Genomic DNA, 20,661 nt, shown 5'->3' on the forward strand with positions numbered 1-20,661 from the left:
CAGAAGGACCATGTGTCAGATAACCGCCAAAACCACCTGTGTCATGAACGTATCTACAGAACTAGAGCTCTTAAAGCTGGAAGTAGGCTAGAGAGTTAAAATAAAAATTGAGGGCAACGCAAAGATGTGGACATTTTTATGGCATCGCAGAATTCTCAGGGTCCCTTCCCACAAGACAACTCTGAAACCTAGCATTTGGAAAATCCAGCTATTACTTCAGGTTCTGTACAGTCATCAAAAAAAACCCCAAACCCCAGCATTGTTTCTCAAACCAGGAAGCATACTTTCTGGAGAAGAGAGGCAATTTTAAAACAAAATAATTTGCTGAGCACAGTTACCTTCTGTATAGCTGTGAGCAGCCTAGTGCAATTACTGTATGGTTTTTGTCTTTGTTTCCACTTTAATTCTGTAGTTTGTCACTACCCCCCAACCAACATCTGTCTCCCTCATCCCAGAGTTTTTGTGGCTTTCATCACCTAAATCACATCATCAGCATTACTTACAGGGATAATCTGTGTAAGATAGATAAAATGCGGAAATGTGTGCCCTTTCTCTACACCTTTTAAATTTATGAATATTTTCAGTGTTCCCTTATGAAAAATAGTTTGGGCTTTTTCTTATGGTAAAGCTAGTTTTTATCATAAAATAATTTGTTCTTTTTTAGATTGACTGGTTTATAGATATTTAAAAGTAAAAGTCATGTATAAACTTTTCTAAATTGGTTTTATAACATTAAAGGATTGCCTTTGTAGATTTGTTAGATATGTGCTGTGAGAATGCCAATACATTTGATATTAAAATTATCTCCAGAAGTTGCTGAATGTGATTGTTACCATTCTTTTCCCAGCTGCCACAAATAGCCAGTGAGCTAAGCATAAGATAGGCCATCTTACTGCTTTGAAGGTCTATACACAGTGTGTGTCTCTTAACCCAAACTTGTATCAAAGTGATTATTTGTTCTCTAGTCTGTATAAAGACATGCAGTTAGTTCACAGCTTCTTGTGGCAAGCAAAGCTGCTTTTTGACTCAAGAGCCTTACAGTTGTTTTCTGTAGTTGGGTTAACAGTCTTGACAGCCTGAATGACTAGCCTGGGAAACGCCTGGGACCACCAGCTGCAACCCACCCCATTCCAGCCATTTGCATTTAACGATTACGTGGTGAATGCTAGGAAGTGTCTGTGGATAAAGTTACACTCCAGATACCTTTGTGCTTCCTTTTTAGTTGCTAGAACTCCCGAAAGATAACTTTTAGCATACATAAGGCACCAGACTGACTCAGGGACCTTTTGGCACATCTCCTGCATCTCCACTTCCTGTATTAACTCCTGTTTAACTGAAATGGTGGAGTGCTATGATACTTAAAAGCAAACCAATCTTTGTAAGGCTCTTTACCCTACCCTGTCTTAATTTTGGTTTCAAGGCAATTAACTGTACTCAAAGTGTTAACTGTAGCTATTGGTTTCTTTAAAAGAAACTGCTACATTCTAACTGTGTGGGACCAGAAACTGGCTTCTTTGAAGAAATCTGAGTCATGGAGATCATTTAAGGTACTGTTGGCACGGTTGACACAAGAAACACGGTGGAAGAGAAATAACCTGTAGGAAGTAAATCTTCCAGGAAAAATACAAAAATCCCTAGTTTTCATCAAGAACTGGAGAATGGAATCATGAAACTGCAAGTGTGCTTTTTTAAGTGTCTGTGGACTGCTGTGTTTTTCATCTAGAATTGCAGGCATAGATTCACTGCATTCCATCTGTCCTTTTGTGGGACTTGACTCCTAGAATTTGACCCTGAAATGAGCTTGCAGTACTCAGTAAGTACTACACCTTACAAAATAATAAAAACTTAAAAGCCATAGTAGTAACATTTTTATCTTTATTATGACAGGGAAGCAGAATATTTCTTCTGGCAAACACCACACCACCACCCCCCCCCCCAAAGACTGGTTTCTAGATGAAAAAGCAGGAATTGTAGAATGAGACTTGAAAGGTCTCAGGATTAAAAATGTTTCCATTAATGGTCGAGTAAAACCAAGACCAACAACAATAATTCTGTCCAACCAAGTTGAAGTTGGAAACACTGTTCGAAGATGAAGCACAGGCACCGGGATCATCTTTGACTGTTGAACAAGGTAAGAGATACTTACCTGATCAACAGTTCAGAAAAGGAGGGATGCTGAGAATAGGTTTACATTACATGGACAGAGTAGATAATGAAGTGTTAGATTAATTTGGTTGACCTCACTTCCTGATTTTTCTGCTCCGAATACTTTACTACATGATGGAAGAGGTGGCAGTATGACAGGCTGTGGTGGCCTAAATTTGCGCAGCTGGAAGGCTAAACTGCCTCAGACCTTGCTTATTCCTGGGAGACGGTTCACCAGAGCTCTCTTCAGGAGCACAAGCAAAAAGTGCTAACGGTGAAATGTTTGGCAATAGCAACCACAGAAACTGAACAAGTGAAAAGGTTTTGCCTAACCTAATTGTCTCAGCTAAACTGATTGGGAATTTTGTTGGTGAATCCTGTCAAATGCCATAAAGTCAGTTGGTGTAGTCCGGTCACAGGAGACAATTTATAATCTTGGTATTAAGCCACGTGAGCTTGGAGATAGGGAATGTCTGCCATCATGTGGCTCTTCATTAGAGGCATTTTCATTAAAGTGTACCTTTATTTTGCATTTTTTTAGTTACAGATGAGTGGATTTAGCTTTTTTGAATAAATTGCATTTGAAAAACAATGAAATTATTTAGAACAGTATGCGTGCTGTAGCAGAATTTCAGTGACCATTACCTTGTAGAGAACTATAATTCAGCTAATCACATTTGCTATATTAAAGTGCGTATCCTTTCTTTTCAGAAATAAAACTTGTCAGAAAATTGTCTTTTTATTTTTGGAGGTACTGATGTGACCTTGGCGTGTTACGTCACTAGGATTATACTTCCCTTTTTTTTCCCAGCAAGAATATACTTTTCCTGCATACTTTTGAGGAGTCGCAATTTGTCTGCATCTTCTGATGCAAAGTATTACTGTAAAGGCTTTAATCAAATCAAGGGAGGAGTTAATTTTCCAAGGTTATTTTGGAAATCTATTGCAAGAGTTGTTTTGTTTGTTTTAGAAAACTTTAAATTATGGTTGTGCTTTTAGTTATGCCTTTTGCTACCAAAAATATAGGAGATGTTCAGCTGTTGCAAATCTAAATTTCAGTGCTGAAATCAGTGTTGAATTTAAAATTGATAGCTTGAACTAATATTAATAAAACTTAATTTAAATGTTTAAAATATTTTATTCACACAGAAGCTGACATAGCCATACCATAGAAAACAAATTTTGACAGAAGTATAAAGCAGGTAGTTTTTATACTATTCACATTCTGAGTGCCTTTGAGTACTTTGCTGATGAAAAAAACAGGAACGCCGTAAATCGGAAGACTCTCAGGAAGACTTTTAATGGGGTTTCATACTCTTACTGAAGCACGTGTATTCTGAGAATTTTCTCTAAAAGGATTAGTTGTCATGCATTCTTGAGGTAAGTTAGCTTTTGCCTTTATAAGCATGTATAATATTTCTAATCTTGGTTCAGTTGCATTTTTGCAGGGTAATACAAGCAAAAACATTCATGACATGGAAAGCACCAGCCTCTGCAGAGGATTAAAAAAAAGGCTGGTCTTTGTTGTTGAATCCAGGATTGTAATAAAGGTGCCCAAGCTAGCCTCAAAGGTTGCTCTGTCTACCTAGAGATGCTGAATAGGACTTTGAAACAGTTTATGGGTACCAGTGCAATGTTGTTCCTGTGCCTCGTATCATCAGGACCGTTCAATTTACAGCTCCAGTGTGGTGTACTGTACTTGGTGCTGCTGCCAGTATTGTAGTTAGCTTGACAGAGCTAGTGTAGGTGATCAGTGCTGGTTTGATAGATCCAAAATGTCTGATTCTGGGAAAACTGGGGGCGTTAGAGCAGCTCAGTGGTTTAACTTAAAGAGTAATTTAGTAGTTGTGTGGAAAAAAAAATCCAAGGAAAATATGTTGTTACTTTGAAAAATATCAACTAGAGTCTGTTAGATGTCAGAAGACAGCGCCTAAAAACACGTGGTTTTATTTGATTCCTGTGAGTGTCCTCTGGGTAGTATCAGGAATTAACAGTGTTATCTGAATTGCTGGGAGTTCAGGAGAGCAACTAGAAGCGAGGAGTCAGTACTGTATACGTAAGGAGCTCTGTGCAAATGCTCTGCAGACTGTCATCTGGGAAGCCTTGGGAATCCGGCTTTGAAATATTTACGCAAAACCACTACCAAAGATAGTCATTTCAGACAAACCAGCAGTTTGCTCAGGTTGATCTGAACGCAGTAACCAGCAAGTCCTGAGTAATGCCACCCAGGAGACAGCCCTCATGGGGTTTTCATAGTGATCAATGCAGTCTGCCATTGCAGAATAGCTTCCATACACGTTTCCACAATGAGCTGACCCTGGGCAGGAGGGGAAGCTGAGAGTGCTGCTGCTTTTCTGCACTCTGTCCTTTCTGCAGTTCTTAGCTGATCATCTCGTCAGGTATCTGTACTAATTTGTTCCTACTGCTCATGTCAGATAATACCTGAAGAGAGGTGAAAGAATCACAGCTTGCCCTGGCTTTATCTCTGGGGGAAGCACCACTTCTGGCATGCAAGGGACAGTGGTGTAACAGCACAAGATTTTCTCCTTTAGCACAGACTTGGGCAGTAGGGCTGTATTAGCTCTGTCACCAGAAGAAACAGTCCTACAGAAAGGTTGCTTCGATGTTATCTAGATACGCGTTGGTGTTTAAGCGAGTCAGTGCATTTTTAGATACGTATATTTGTACAATTTGTACACTGAGACTTTCCGCTGGAGACTAGTGTGCTCACTCTGACTTTTTTGTGGTCAGCATGATTTTTAAAAAGCGCAGAAATTGAAAGGCAGATGAAAAAACGTGGTTAATTAAATGTGAAAGGTGCTGTCCTTGTTTGGACTGTCTGTTAATGGTATGACAAGCTCTGGTAAAGAGCTTAGCTGGCCAGATTAAAATTAAAAAATTGTCTCAGTCCATCTGCTAGCTCCAAGGAGTTTACTTCCATCACCTTTTCTTGTTTCTTCACTAAAGCGGAATACTGTCTTTGAAAAGAACATTCCCAGGACGTCTTGGTTGACTTTTTCTACCTGTTTTTTCCAAAGATAATTATATGTGACATCAAGATACTTTCAAGAAGGGTAATGCTCTTGGTTGGTTCAAGGATACGTTAAAGACAACAGCTCTTTTGCTAAAAGGGATTTTCTTTTATTTTTTTTTTTTCCCCTTGCATCTTGGTTTTTTTGACACAAAAAATTATGTTTGGCTTCATTTGGAAAATCTTTCTTTGCCTTCCGGTTTTGGGAATGATTAAAGGCAATCTTCAAATAGTTGCAGGTAATGCAGAAATCTTATTTATATTCTTGTTTTCAAAGTTTATCCATGGCAGTGTGAAGAAATAAAAATACCTCTCTAATTATAACAAAGGGGACTAATACAGAGAAATGTTTGGTCAAATCTGTGCCATGATACCAGTGTAAATATGGAATACTTAGAGTGATTTCCAGGAGGTATTACTGTACATCTATGTTGTTTTGAGTGTAGATTGTAGCTACAGGAGGTAAGTTTTTCCAACTTTGAGAGACATTAAATACTAATAAGTTTTTTACTTGGTGCTTTTTTGTTTAGTAATTTTGTATTCAACCTTAAAAAGTGAGGTTCTGTCTTCTGCTTATGGACAATGAAGATGTGTCAGTTTGGGTAACAATTGGGCTTTTTGCGTTAGTGACCTTTTTCGATGTTCTCACTCTGATGTACCATCTGGTGGTGGTCTTCTGCACTAGAGCTGACTATTAATATACGATCAAAATAACCACGTTCTTCATCTTTCAGTCATCAAAGTCAAAGGTGCTATTGACTTTGAAGTTGCAGAATAAGCTCATAATCTGTGGGATGAAAAATGCCATACACTTATTACTATTCTTTCTCTAATAAATGATTCATAGTGGTTCTTCTTCAGGCATGTTTTCTGGGGAAAAAGTGAAAGAAGAAAGTTGAATTAACTAATTTCAGATCAGTTGACTGCTGACTGTGGAGGATAGAGAGTTAGACTGTCAAACTGAAACCAAATAGACACATTCTCCCCTCAGCTGTAAAGTTTCCTCTCGAGTGATGTGGAACAACTAACATAAGAGGGAATTTTAAAAAAGACTAAACCTGATGAGCCCTTTTTTCTGGTTTTTTTTTTCTTTTTTTTCCTGCTCCAGTCAGGTAGGGACCTATCTCATGGTGGTAAAAGGTGTACTTGCTAGCTGTCAGTTCAAGCAGCTTTCTTTTTGCAAGGGATAGAAAAATTTCTTTACTGAAAAGGTTGTGTCAGGCATTGGAACAGGCTGCCAAGGGAAGTGGTGGAGTCACCATCCCTGGAGGTGTTAAAAAAACATGTAGACGTGGCCCTTCAGGACGTGGTTTAGTGGGCATGGTGGTGGTGGGTTTGACGGTTGGACTCGATCTTAAAGGTCTTTTCCAACCTAAACGATTCTGTGATTCTATGAAATGTTTCTTGTGGAAAGAAAGTATGGAATAAGGGGAGTTCTTAATTAATTACTTATTTCATTTCTGGCCCTGAAAACTTCTAAATACATGTTTATTCACAAATATAGTCCCATTGACTTAAGCCAAATCACAGAAAGGAAGTTAAATACAAAGCATTACCATTCAAAGGGTTAGAGCTTTAGGCTGTGTTACCATTTGATGGGATGCTGTAAAGAGCTTAAGGTTGTTTGTAATAGTACGGTCATACAGACATACAGGTTATGTCCTTCAGAGACCACAGCAATGGCATTAAGATACGTACAATTGCATCACTATCTCATCTGAGAAATTTATGTGTGGTTTTAATTTTACAGCAGAAGGTTATTCAGCTACAGAAGGAGGACAGGCTAAAGATGGTTCACCAACACCTCAGCTCAGTGGCTGGCAGTTGGCAAACCCTTCTCTGCCTCCTGAGTTGAAAAAGCTTAATGGCATCGTGGAGGCTGAACCGGTCAACAAGAATTTGCTGTTACGAAGGAAGCGGTCCATTCTGTTTCCTAGCGGAGTTAAGATCTGCCCTGATGAATCTGTTGAGCAGGCTATTGCCAACCATCTGAAGTATTTCAGGCTCAGAGGTAAGTGATTGTATGCCTCATGAGTTGATAAGAACATTTATAAAAAAAAAAATAGATGAAGCTTTTAAACATAATAAATACCAGGCCATATGAAATACATTATTACCCAAGAAACTTAGTTTTCTGTGGTAATCTTCCTTATGAGAGCTGTTCTGAGCTAAAAAAAACCCCTTCTGGTTACTCTGGTTTTCATATAAAAACTCTCAGTCCCTGAAACCACAGTTAGCGTTTAATAATTACTAATCCTTTCTTACAGAACAACTTGAATGCTAAGAAAAACAGGTGCTATGTACAGGCTAGCTAAATGACAGAGATTGTTGTTTTTATTTAGTGTTCTGCAGGTGCTAGCAGAATTCACTGAGGGATCTTTCAGAAGAGAGTCAAGTCTGAGACATTGATGTCTCAGCCATGTGACTTTTGACTATGGCTGGTTGTGCAAAGTGTAGTATAGTCTGTCTAGAAAGCCAATCTCTGTATCAGGCTGTAGTATAATAGACATGAAGCTTTTCTTTCAAGATGTAGAAATTGGTGTGACAGAGCTTTCTCTGAAAAGCTGAAATATTCCCAGTAACAGCTTCTTTCATGTGATGAAATATTACAGCAATATGATGTATTTTAAAGCCTTCTGTCTAACAACATTGGAATGAGGCATTGAGGTCATGCAGCACCTTCTGGTATTTGTGTGTCTCTGTAGCATTCAAACAATTCATAGTGTCTTAACATGTTTATGCATAATTAGTGAAATGGGAAAGAGCTGCTGTCACTTAAAGGAGAAGGAAGGGTGTTCAGAGACTCATGTTTAATGAGATTTTTTTGATTGCCTATAGAAGAAACTCCCACTGGTAACTCAATTTATTCACTTAGAGCAGTGAAGAACAATTAAAACCAGGAGTTGCTGAGTGTCTGCATAAAATAAACATAAAGAATGTATTTGGAAAATAAAGTGGAATTATATGGCATCAGAGCCTCATTTAAATATGAATTGTGCCCAGCTTATGAGGGATGTCAACATTGATGATCATGTAGACAGTTCGACATGCTTTGCAAGCTTCTTTTTTATGTCTACTAAGTAACACTCAACTGCTCTTTGTTTTGCTCAAAATGAACACATACGATGTGCAGTCACCCCTCAGTTATCTGTGGTAGGGGTATGTAAGGGCAATACCACGTAAGCAAAAGTGTGAGTGATAATAAAGAAGGAAAATCTGTAAATTAGGTTGTAAAAGCATATTTAGAACTTAATGATCCTAGGCTGAACCAAAAATCCACCTAGTCCATCTGCTGTCCTACTGGACTTACAGCTTCCACAATCCACAAGGATTTCTTGAGCAGAGATGCTATGACCACCCTTAGCACTTTTAACTTAAAACTTTTGAAAAAGATCTCTGCAAGTAGCAGAGGTGACTTCAATTAGCAGCAAGTCGAGCAAGGTCTGGTTCAAGCAACTTGTCATCTTCATTCTGTTAGCAGCAACGCACTGCACCATGAGTATTTGGTGATGTCTAGTTAATCACTTCCTGAGTAAATGCACCAGAGGTAAGTGGGAGTTGATGATGCTGTTGAGTGTTACTGAATTATATAACACTTTTTTCTTGAAACCATGTTTTTACTAGCTAGCTGAATCACCACAGTGATAAAACAGTGAGATGGACTTTCTTGTCTCTGCAGAGTCAACAAAATAGTCCAAGGAAAGAGTATGGTCACTGTTTAGCACTCAGAGAACAGCTACTATAAGTGATTAGAAAAATAACTGATCCCACAAGGGAATAAATACAAAGGTACACGGAACTGGTTGATTTTTCAATCTCAGTCTGCATTTTTTGAATCTTCTTTTTATTCTGTATCTGTTGAAGTAAGGAATGACTTTAATATCCCATATTTTCTCTGGAAAGGATGGTTTCAATACAGTCTATTCTTTACTTAGTTTTACTTTACTATCAGCAATAAACAGTGCCACTACCATGGAAGGAAATGTTGATTACTGTTTTGTTGTAAGAGCCTGCTAAAAAACCAGAAAAGGTTTGCGTGTGCTGATTATCAAGATTGTTTGTTTCATTTATATTTACCTTAAAAGGAAACAGGTGAGAATATAATTATCTACTGTAGCTCCTAGTTTTATTTACTTTCACTAGCTTGCTAAAGCCTCTATTAATGTCAGTGACTGACGAACATTTCTGTCATAGGCTTTAAGCAAGTACTTATGTCATATAGCTGTAGGCTTAACAGTGTACACCTTTTTTGTTTTCTTCAGACTGCAATATCTGGATTTTTTTTAGCCTTAGAAAGATACAAGATAAAGACATATGATAAATACATAATAAATCGTTAAAAAAATTTAAATGTCGGCAAAATACAGGGATCTGGAGAAAAATCAGTATTTTCTAAAACAGTAGCACCCTTCAGCATATGAAAGTCTAAGCAATGGTATGATTATTCAGTGGTGGTTGTTATTATTACTGTAGTAATCACAAGTACCAGCCAAGAATAGGGGTGGATTTGTACTTGTTTCTCTACATCTGCAGTCTAGAAGGCAGATTTCCAAAGTGCTGATTTATTCCTACAGTCAATCACATTGCAGAACAAACTGAGTTTTGTATTAGCAGAAGATATTATTTTCAGTCTCTTTTGAGATGAAGCTGGGATTATGACTGTCTCTGTACTCCCCAGTATGATGTAGTCTCTGCATCTCCTGTAGCTGTATATGGAGGTTGCTGCTGTTGGCTGGCTTTGTATTTCATTTCTTAGAATATGGAGATGGAAGTCAGTCATAGATGCTTACAGATTGGGTACTGTAGGCCTATGGGTTGGGTCTTATAGAGTGTTCTTAACACAAGTCCTTTTAAATGGTAGTAATGTTATGGTTGCTGCTGGAAAAGTCACGTAAATCTAGTGGTGGTTCATAGCTGGACCATTGTTATGAACACAAAGTGTGTCCAATGGGCAACTGGAGATTTCACAAAACATATTTTGTGGAAAACTAATAGTGCGATTTCAGATAGTGAGTGTGCTGTATATGGTAATGTTGATTATGAGTAATGATGTTCTTTACTGCTGACAGGGAGATAGATGGTAGCCCAAGCCCCTGTTAAATAAAAATTATTATAAGAAAAATAGCCATACCCACTCAGACCAAAAGTCTGTCATGACCAGTCACTTTATGTAGACAATTTAGTGAATCTGTCCATTTCCTTTGGTGTAAATTGCCGGTAGATGGCTGAGGATTGTAGTAGACTTGGAAGTTGAATTAGCCAGTAAAACAGAAACAAGATAAGGATTGCAAGGTAGCATGGCTTGCACCATTTCCCTATCCTACGTCTGTTAATTGCCTGCTGGATTTTGACACCATGGCTCAGAGTTAATACTGCTGCTCTTTGACACCTCTGAGATGTAATTACTCCAGTGGCTACCTTTCCTAAATTCTGTTTGCATTTTTTGCTGCTGTGATCCAGTATCTTAAACAATTCAGTGTATGCTTCTGAGTGAGTACATCTTCTTTTCACATGAGTAAATCCGATAGTCTTTCCACTAGAACCGTTTTGGTCAGCCAGAGCTTCAGATGATGCTGAAATTCTAAACATGGTGTTTAAAGATACTGACCAAAGAAGGAAGTAGACCATATTCTAGGAAGTAGACCATATTCTAGTGTGTCACAGCTGATGAGAGACAAGGACATTTTGGAACTCTGGAAAGAATAAAAGGTATTTCTCAGGAGTGAAGTTCTATGCATGATTATAATCCCTAGATTTGGTAATCTTGGGCATAGCACTGAGCTTTCTCATTTTTCCCTTTCTTGGTCACTTCAAATCTATTTACTGAAGCATTAGAAATAATGATGTTATGTTCTGCACATGGACAGAGTTAAGAGTGAAGTTTCAATTTGATGCTGAAATCCTAAATATTACAAATTGTTCAAATCTTGCTGAATAATGATAAAAGCTAACAGTCAAAAGTCGTAAGAAGTACCTGGCTATAAAGAAGCATACAATAAATAAAGTGTCTGGCTGAGTGAGCCTTTTCTCCTTGTTTCCCCCTCATCCCTGGCACATATTATGCATAGCTCATACTCAGCCAATAAATTTCTGAAGTTTATTTGTAGAAGGTCTAGTTCTGTCTCCCTGTACATTTATTTTTAGATGTCAGCATATGCTTCTAAGAAGCTTGACTTTTCCCATGAAAGACACTCCTTTGTAGTTCCTGAAATATTACTGGTGAGAATAGTTTATGTGCTAGAGTTTAGTACATTAGTGTTCAAAGAAAAAATCTGTCATGTGGATTAGCTAATTCACATTCAACTATTTTAATTTAAAATCCTGGTTTGTTGTACATATTGTTTAAGGGCTGCTATGTTATAGGCCACACACAGCAGCGTTTCAGCAATAGATGAAGTGGTTTCTCTGCACATGTGTACATTAATATGTTTAGCAAGTGCTAACAAAGTCTTCGCAGGAAAGATCTCTTAGGTGTCTGTCAGTCTCCCTGTCACTGTAGTCCTTATCAAAACCCACTGCAATTAAGCCATTCAGTTGTGCAGAAATTGTTAGAGAGGAGAAGTTGGCCTCGTTTTGCCTCAAAATAGAATATTCAGCCTGATTCAGTGCTCCTAGCCACTGTACACGATTCAACTCTTAAGAAGCACTAATGGGATTTAACTGGGATTAAACTCCAGCACTGCCCACTTACACAAATGGCCAGAAAGCTACCCTACCCCCTACTGGGTGCCCAGTGCTGTCATGTGGTGCCCCTTCTGTTAACCTCAGAAATCCCTGAGCACAGACTGAGTGTAATAGGTTAATTGTCTCTCATTTGAGAGATAAATGCATCCTAAATGGTAAAGCTGGAGCCACAGAGGTGCTGTATCCTACTCAGGTCCATGAAAGGTAGCCATACAGGAGAATTTCAGAGAGAGAGAGAGATCATTTCATCACAGATCTTAGCTGGAGGTTTTGAAAACAATGATGAAGTCTTTAGGAAAGGAAGTTTCAAATAAACTTTTTTTTCACCCCTTCCCAAAGGTTTATGGGACTGAAAAGACCTTGTGCCTGCCTATGTGGAATTTTTTTGGCTGAAACACAATTTATCTTAAGCTTTTCAGGATATTCTCTATTATTTTTAAGTATTACTTGAGCGTAAACACTGCATTTGAAGCAGATAAGCTCCTGAGGGCTGGGCTTTTCGGCTTCCGGAGTAGATATGCTGGGAATCGTATGGTCTCTACTACATGTCCAGCTTTCTGAGGCAGCCTTTGAAACCTGTTACAGCCTTTAAAAGTCAAGACCTTGCCTACTTTAAGTGCCTATGACACTTTGCTCAAGTGGAAGTTTGCACAAGGGCATGGGCCAAACATGCTGATCTTTCAGTTATTCCTACCTACTTCCTCTTTCACCTTGAAGATGATTATCTCAATGATGAGTTAAGTGACTTCTAATTTATGAGGCATTTCAGGATGGAGTACATGCAAAATGTAGTATGTGCATGCAAAATGTATTTTGGAGAAAGATTGCAGAACAAGCCATCTGGTTTGCATTTTTGGTTTGAATTCTGATTGATTGTGTCAGTCAGTTACGTGTCTTCTGCATAGCTGTTTTCTTTCCTTTAGATAGCTGGAATGATTGCATCTATGTGGCAGGGAGCCTCTCTTTATCTCATAAGCCTTCATTTTTTTAACATTTGAATTCTTCAGAGGAAAATGGCAAAGTAGCTGAGAGATCAGTTAATACTAAAATACAAGTTAGTTACTACTGCAGTCATGGGATGAAGGAAGTAATTTTCTAGAGGAGCTTACCTTCCCACCCATGGGTACCTTCAAGGCTCTTAGCTTGCTGCCTTAAAAGGTTGATCTCGATTTTATGCTGCTTTTAATCAGTATTGTTTCCCAGGGATAAGAGGCGTCAATACAAATCCTGTCTCCTCCAGGGCCTGGTATCGCTAACGCTGTCCCATGTATCTGTGCCTGTGGCTACCCCCATAGCAGGCTAGTGAAAGTTTGGCATGAGATCTAGCCATAAAGACAGGCTCTTCTCACATGCCCTGAGGGCTGATCTGCTATTCAGGTGGCTTGTGGCAGCACTGCTGGGTCTGCTCAGCAGTTCCTTCCTGATACTGGCAGGGCTGGCTGCTTGCTTGGTTGGTTTTTAAGGGTTTTGCAGCTAGTCTTAGAAACCTAATTCCTGGAAAGATCATAACACAAAGCCTGTACAGCAGATTTATTTTACTTAATAGTTGGAGTTTGTTAACACAGCATATTGTATTAAGCAAGCAGCTTCAGTCATAACTGAACTGTTGGGCTTCTGTCAATTTGTTGTAAGCTCTGATGCTGCAATTTTTTCTCATTCCCTGTCTATTTTAAACAATTGATGTTTAAAATTCAGTTACATTGCTAATCAAAAAGTTTACTGGTAAACTTGTTTGGTTTCCTCTCCTCCCGATGTGTTTTCTTTTATTTTTTATTTTGGTTTCAAGGAGTTGCTATTTTAAATACTAGTCAAAAGTTGCTTCATTTGTTGTCAGCATATATAGATAGTATATGTGGCACAGATACTGGCAATTTGCTGGAAGGTCAGAAAGGAAAGATAGTGAATTATTTTTATACAATAAAATATAATTATTTACTGAAGCTTCCAGTCAAGTCCTGTTTAACTTTGTTTACATTTTTATGTCTCCAGGTTCTGTCTACAGAGTCTCAGAATGCTGTCCTAGTTTCAGCTGGGATAGAGTTTATTTTCTTTCTAGTAGCTGGTATAGTGCTATGTTTTGGGTTCAGTATGAGAAGAATGTTGATAACACACTGATGTTTCCAGTTGTTGCTAAATAATGTTTAGACTAAGTCAAGGCTTTTTGAGCTTCTCGTGCCCAGCCAGCAAGAAGGCTGGAGGGGCACAAGAAGCTGGGAGGGGACACAGCCAGGGCAGCTGACCCAAAGTGGCCAAAGGGGTATTCCATACCATGTGATGTCATGCCCAGTATATAAACTGGGGGGAGTTGGCCTGGGTGGGGGTGGGGCTCAGGAACTAACTGGTCACTAGTTGGCGCGTGGTGAGGAATTGTATTGTGCATCACTTGTTTTGTATATTCCAATCCTTTTATTATTATTGTCATTTTATTATTGTTGTTATCATTATTAGTTTCGTCCTTTCTGTTCTACTAAACTGTTCTTATCTCAGCCCACGAGTTTTACCTTTTTTTTCCCTGATTCTCTCCCTGATCCGAGGTGGGGAGGGGGGCGGGGGGGAAGTGAGTGAACGGCTGCGTGATGCTTAGTTACCGGCTGGGGTTAAACTACAGCAAATGCTTATAATCTAGTTATGAAAAACATGTTTTTCTTATATGGGAGTTCTCAAGAATTTTTTGATAAGAAACTTTGAAAAACCTCCCTCGCCAGCAGACAGTCAAAAACGTGCCACAAGGGTGGGCTCCACCTTCAAGTTAAAAGAAGGTTAATCACATTTCCAGGGAAGTGGTTGAGTCACCATCCCTGGAGGTATTCAAAAAGCGAGTGGACAGGGTACTCCAGGGCATGGTTTAGGGGGCATGGTTAATGGTTGGACTTGATGATCTTGAAGGTCTTTTCCAACCGAAATGATTCTATGATTCTATGATTCTATTTATTAGGGAACTTGAATGCACTGTGAGGATGGTGTCTCTTCAGTTCCCTGGGTAGCCACGTCAATGAAGCCATGATAAGAAGTGGCTCCCTCTTTGACATACCTGAAGGAGAGATGGGAGATCGAATCATGCTTGTCTTTTTCTTTACATGAGTGTGATTTGAACAACACTGAAGAAACTGTGCTGTTCTTTTTCTGTGCTTGGAGTGGCAACTCTCATCGAACTATAAAACATTGAAAAGGTATATGAGAAAGAAAGACTGAAACAAAATTGTTCCTTTTCTTAGCCAGGCTACGAATTTGCTCCTGAGCACCATATAGGTAAACATGCCTTGGGATGGTTCTTGGGTTGAGCCCTTACAGCCTGGATTTATTATCCTGCAAAGCAATCCCCTGCTTTACAAACTGTTCAGTTGGGATAAACAGGACAATGACAAGATGGACTGTGTGTCAACAAGGTTGCGGGGTGACTGTGTGTGGCAAGAAGCTCACCATGGCTGAGGATGCAGTTTCCTGGGCAAGGCTAGCAGAAGTGTTTAAATGGCAGTCATGGTAGATGTTTGCCTGGAGTTTTTAATCCCTTCCTGTGTGTCAGAACTTACAAACTCTCAGACTACTTGGGAGGAAGAAATGGGCCAGCCTTTTCCTTCTGAATACAGAAGCAATTGCACCAACTTGTTACTGCTCACCGCAGTCGAAATGGCTAGATAGGATATGGGCTAGAGAGGACAGAGTGTGACTCCTTATCTGTGTCCCCTTTCCTCCTTCCCCAGAAAATATGACCCTGTTCTGACAGCTTAGGTCTGATTAATGGGCTTGGAGCCCACAGATGGCACAAAGCCTTTGTGACTGGAATTCAGTGGGGTGTCTAATTCCAAATCAAAGGACACACAACAAATCCTTAATCTACTGGGAGCTGATTGGGACAACTGTTCGTACAGCAGCAGCTTGTATTCAGGCAAGACACTCTCTCATCACATTTATTTTAAAAAAGATATTAAACTTATTTAAGAGCATTAAGGAAAACTGCCTTCAATTATTACTGCCAATTATTACTTGCAACTGGAAAGCCAGTCCTTTGCTTGTTGCCTTATGAAAACTGTAGGATTAGATAATGCCACTGCAATGTATTTGCCAGCTATTGCCATAGCTTCAACTCTTACTGATAGTCTGCTGAAGACTTATCCCAGCCACAGGGAATAATCTTATTGCAGGAATGTTGCTGTACAATGTTGCACCTGGAGTGAAAGGCCCATTAGTCAGAATACAGAAATGAGAGCGAGTGGTATTCCTTAGTGTAGGCTTCTGGATTCGAAACTAGACTTTGGTCTTTTCCTGGATGCCCAGCTCTTATGAGTGGGATGGTAGAGAGGATACTACAGATGTCATTCTGCTTCAGGAAGCTTATTAGTACCCCAGCAGGATCCAGAAATCCCAGAGCAGGATTATGGCTTCATTGCCTGAGGTCTGTGCAGAGGTCATATGGAACTGTGGTCCCTGCCTCAAAGAGTTTGCTTTGTCAGCTGCTGAGGAAGAAAGCATAACTTGAGGGGGAATGTGAGAGGGTGCATGGATGCTTGTAAATTTGGCTATTTATTTCTGATTGGTAAAGATGCATAACCAAAACTGATTGGAAGCATCTCCAATACTCCTTAGCTAATTACTGTGTCTTACAGATAAAGTTAACTACCTGGAAGCTGGAGGGGTGCTAAAGCAGTAATATATATAACTGACAGTTAATAATGCAGAGTTTGAGGACTGTATTCTCCTCTAGTCTTACATATCAAATGAGCTACAAGGCTAATCTCCATGTCGGAAAGCTGTCAGGAGTGTGGCATAGAAATGAGAGATATCTGTGTATCTGTAGAGTTCCACAATGGAGAGATGCTCTCAACTGCTCTGATAAACTGAAATTTGGGGGGGAGAAAAGAGCTTTTTCTGCATGGTGCCATCCAGCATGCCAGAATCAGCTAAGCTTTAAGGGTGCTACTGCATGTGAAACAGTTCCTCAAGGTTGTTATTTATAAAGCCTTTGCATTTAAGAAAAACGTCCATCTCTTGGTTGAATGAAAGTATGTTTCCATATGTGATCTATGTATTAAGTTTTATGCAAGTACATTTAATCAATATTGGAATTCAGAATACAAAGTATCAAGAAGAAATAGCAGTAAGGTACTGGTTTTGGCAGCCTGGAGCTTATTTTTAAGCTGATTGAAGAAAATTACTTTCCAAAGATAGATTCATGATCAGTCTCCTATAGGGTCTTGCTTATGATGTCAGGACTTTCCCTGAATGCAAAGCATTCCTCTGCTGAGCTGTGTATATATATAAGTAGTGAAATCTGATTAAGGCCAAAAAGCAGGTTTGACTGCTACTACTCTAGGCTGGCATCTGCTGCGAGTGATTTTTAGAGCTGTTCTCCTTTTAATGTTGTTCTCTTCCAGGACACAAGGAAAACCCTATAAATCTTCCTCTCTTCCAGTTATCCTGGGTCACAGAGAGGTTCTTGCTTGAGCATTATGTGACCAACTGGTCTGATTGGCAAAGAGCACATGGAAGATTGGGAGGTTAAAGTAGCTGGAGTAGTACAAGACAATTTAACCCTTAATTCGCAGACTGTTCAGTCAGAGTTGTCCAGTTCTTTCTCAGTGCATACATACAGGAGGGTTAGAGATTAACTTATTTCTTAGCATATTATGTTGTTGTGTCATAATCCTGCCTTGTTTTTCAAATTATTAAAGCAATTATAATTTCTGAGACTTATTTAAAATTCCGTGTAAAGGTGACTCCAAAGGAATTGTTACTGATTGAGCATCTCAAACTTTGATCAGTGCCACTGTCATTCTTACAAATTAAGCTTCAGCTCTGTTTTCTGTGAGGACATTTGCCATACTATTTTGGTTTTCTACATTTTTAGAAAAATTTGACCCATTGATCAAGGGCAGTTTCACTCAGTGAAAATACTGTTGTTCTTGATGGTTGTTAGGAGACAAGCGTGCACTCTCTTGCTCTGTTCTTTTTCTCTTTAATTAAGGAATTAATTACTTCAGTTAAAAAAATCTGGGAGGGAAATAGCATGAGTGTGGAAGATTCACCCTTCATTGTCAGTCCCTTCAATGCCTTACACGTTTACATGTAGGTGTCTAGTTACTGCATTCTATATATTAATACGCTGAAAAGCATACAACATTTGGACAGTACTATCCTGGCCACCCATGCTGTGGAAGCACTCCTGTTGTACTAACCCCAGACCTTTCTTGTGCCTTCAGTGTGTCAGGAAACAGTCTGGGAGGTCTTCAAGACATTCTGGGATAGACTGCCAGAGCGTGAAGAATATCACACCTGGATGAGCCTGTGTGAGGAGGGAACGATGAGTGTCTTTGAAATGGGCACGAACTTCAGTCAGTCTGAGGAGCACCGGCGTCTGATTGTGAAGGTGGGTGCAGCACCTGATTGGTGTTTTCTCATGAGAAGGGGCATAATGTCCCACTGCAACATGCAGCTTGGCATATCGCAGGCGGTACCACATGGAGCCCTTAAAATGGACAGGCATGGGTATCCCAGCTCTTGGATCTGTAGTCCTGGGGTCAGTTCCAAAACCAAAGTTGTAGCTGATCTGATGGAGGGAAAAGCAATGATGAAGAAGAGAACATAGTCTTCAATAGGTATGTTCCTGACGAGTAGATGATGTCTAGACCCCTTGTCTGAAAAGGCAGCATGGCATGAGGCAGGCTGTGGTGCGTTGCCCCCTGTGGCATGTAACAGCCTTCCTGCTCTGAACTGCACATGGAGATCCCTTCAGTCCAAATGGCACTTTGAAGCAGGAAGTTCTGAGCTGTATTTCTGATGCTACCAAGATGTATGGCAAAATTACCTGTTAGATGGTTTATGTCGCTGTAGGTTTGTGATGTCTGTACACTGCAGCCTGACTGAAATGAGTGTGGCTATAAATATAAAAAGCTTTGGTGTCCTATGAAGGCAATTGATAACATTGTCACCATGGGGATTTGCAGAGGTTAAAATCAGAGTACAAGTGTAAAACAATTTAATAAAAAATTGCTTAATATCTTGGTATATTTTCTGTTATTTCAGTTGAAGCAAGCTTATTTTAGCTTAAAGCAAATAAAAGGAGCATTAAGCTAACCTAAAGAAGCCTATCTCAAATGAAATATGAAGATGTCTTTTCAGGAGTTTGAATTTTAAAATTAAGTGCTTAACTTTGTACACATCTAAGACACAGTAGATATCTTAATTCTCTGGATAAAAGGCTGTCTTAAAATGTATGGTGGTTTATGGATCTTCTTTAAGATTACAATGTCTTCTATTTTTGCGAGCTAATGGATGCGTAGTTTTATGAAACTTTTGATAAGTCTTAAATGTACGATCCCATAGAATAAGTAACATTCCGCTAGTATGGATGTGCTGACATTTTTCCTTTCTGCTTTTTTATGGACTCCTATGCTAGTAATGTGCACTAGGGAATGTGAGTATCAAAGCTGTTGTGAATAATGGAGAGAGGAGCTTTTTTCTGAGCCTGCAGGTTAGTCTTCACAGGTGGATGCTAGCTGAAGTTTGCCTTTATGATGTCTGATGGTACTGTTGTCCTCAGAAGACTTTGCAAAAAGGTGGAGACAAAATTCATGTGAACTTTTTATGTGCACAGTGAATGTATTATTGCTTAATGTAAGATTCTGGCAGTGAGATGATCTATAGTGGGAGCTTATTAAAAGAAATCAAGATGATTCTTGGAAGCAGGATGATGCATCTAACTTCCCACTGCTGCTTTACCCTTTTGGGTATGGCCCTTCAGCATTATAGTGGAGTCAGATCAAGTGCTCTATGTTTGATGGTTTATTCAGATGGTTTATGTGTAATTTAGGTTTTCTTTCTCCTATAGATGGATATATGCCCTTCAGCATTGCAATATTCTGGAAAAAGACTGTTCATCCTTCTGTTTGTTTTCAGCACAGTTGTTGAAAGGTGACGCTTGTTGGGCTGATTTGATGGGAGACTAGTCTGTGTTAAGGGTGATTGAATGCTGTCACCACTGTGCTCCATGTAAAATGTCATGAACCTATCAGGCGACTTTTTTTGAAATAAAGCCTGAACTCAATTTAAATTTGAACCAAAGACTGAAGGCAAGAGCACTCTATCCCATCCCCCAGTTAGCCAGCTTCAGAAGGTCTGATGGTGTATTTTTGAATACATAGGTCAGAGTGTGGATTTAATTGCTAACTAGTACTGACTCACTCTCTCATATGCGCTCATGCACAAAATGCTTGTCAGAGTGTGAAACGTCTTTAAAGCAGCTCTGAGAACATTAAGTCCAAACACATGCAGCGGTTATGACTCTGCTTCTAAGAACATCTTTCCTCCTGCTAGTTGCTTGCTCCAGTCTAATGTGGTGGTAAGAGCTGGGGCTCAGCCTGCGCACTTTCTAACGCACTGTGTCCTACCCTCTTGTTCTTTCCACTTGCACCAACTAAGTTGACCAAGTTGTATGGCTAAGCCTTTCCCTTACTTGTGGGATATTTTTTTTTTCCTCTCATTACAGCATGTTCAATCATTTGTTCACGGTCAGCTCTTACCATATATATTTTTTTTTCATTCCTTAGGTTTGATCTATAAAGTGCTGAGCACTTCTCACCAGAAGGCTGCCATCATTTCACAGCGTGTACAGTACTCTGTAGTGTGCATGCATGATACATGTGAATAGTCCACACTCTCAATTGCTTAAAAGGAAGACTCACTTCTGCCTGGCACTGTAGAAAAGCAGCTGGCAGTAGTTCTTTGTCTGGCTGTTACATGTCTTGTGTTTGTTGGTAGTTCTTTGCCTGGCCATTACCTGCCTCATTAAATACCACTTGTTTCTA

At 39.4% G+C, this 20,661-nt stretch overlaps 1 protein-coding gene across 5 annotated transcripts in view; it reads left to right on the top strand.

The window, feature by feature from the left end:
* The first annotated feature begins 3,558 nt into the window (after positions 1 to 3,558).
* The window catches only part of IMPG2 (interphotoreceptor matrix proteoglycan 2), a 61,788-nt gene continuing 44,685 nt past the window's right edge, over positions 3,559 to 20,661 (top strand). Inside the window, exons 1-3 of one of the 5 annotated variants that reach the window (XR_008236390.1) lie at positions 3,559 to 5,415; positions 6,927 to 7,187; positions 18,058 to 18,224. Coding sequence is in view for 4 of the 5 variants with exons in the window: in XM_052795014.1 (XP_052650974.1) it covers positions 5,337 to 5,415; positions 6,927 to 7,187; positions 18,058 to 18,224 (507 nt within the window). In the remaining variant the exon portion in view is untranslated. The remainder of the gene's footprint in view (positions 5,416 to 6,926; positions 7,188 to 18,057; positions 18,225 to 20,661) is intronic. The other 4 variants (XM_052795014.1, XM_052795015.1, XM_052795013.1 and 1 more) reach the window with 4 other exon arrangements.

Source organism: Harpia harpyja, chromosome 8 (genome assembly GCF_026419915.1).
Source record: "Harpia harpyja isolate bHarHar1 chromosome 8, bHarHar1 primary haplotype, whole genome shotgun sequence".
In the NCBI taxonomy this organism is placed as follows: Eukaryota; Metazoa; Chordata; class Aves; order Accipitriformes; family Accipitridae; genus Harpia; species Harpia harpyja.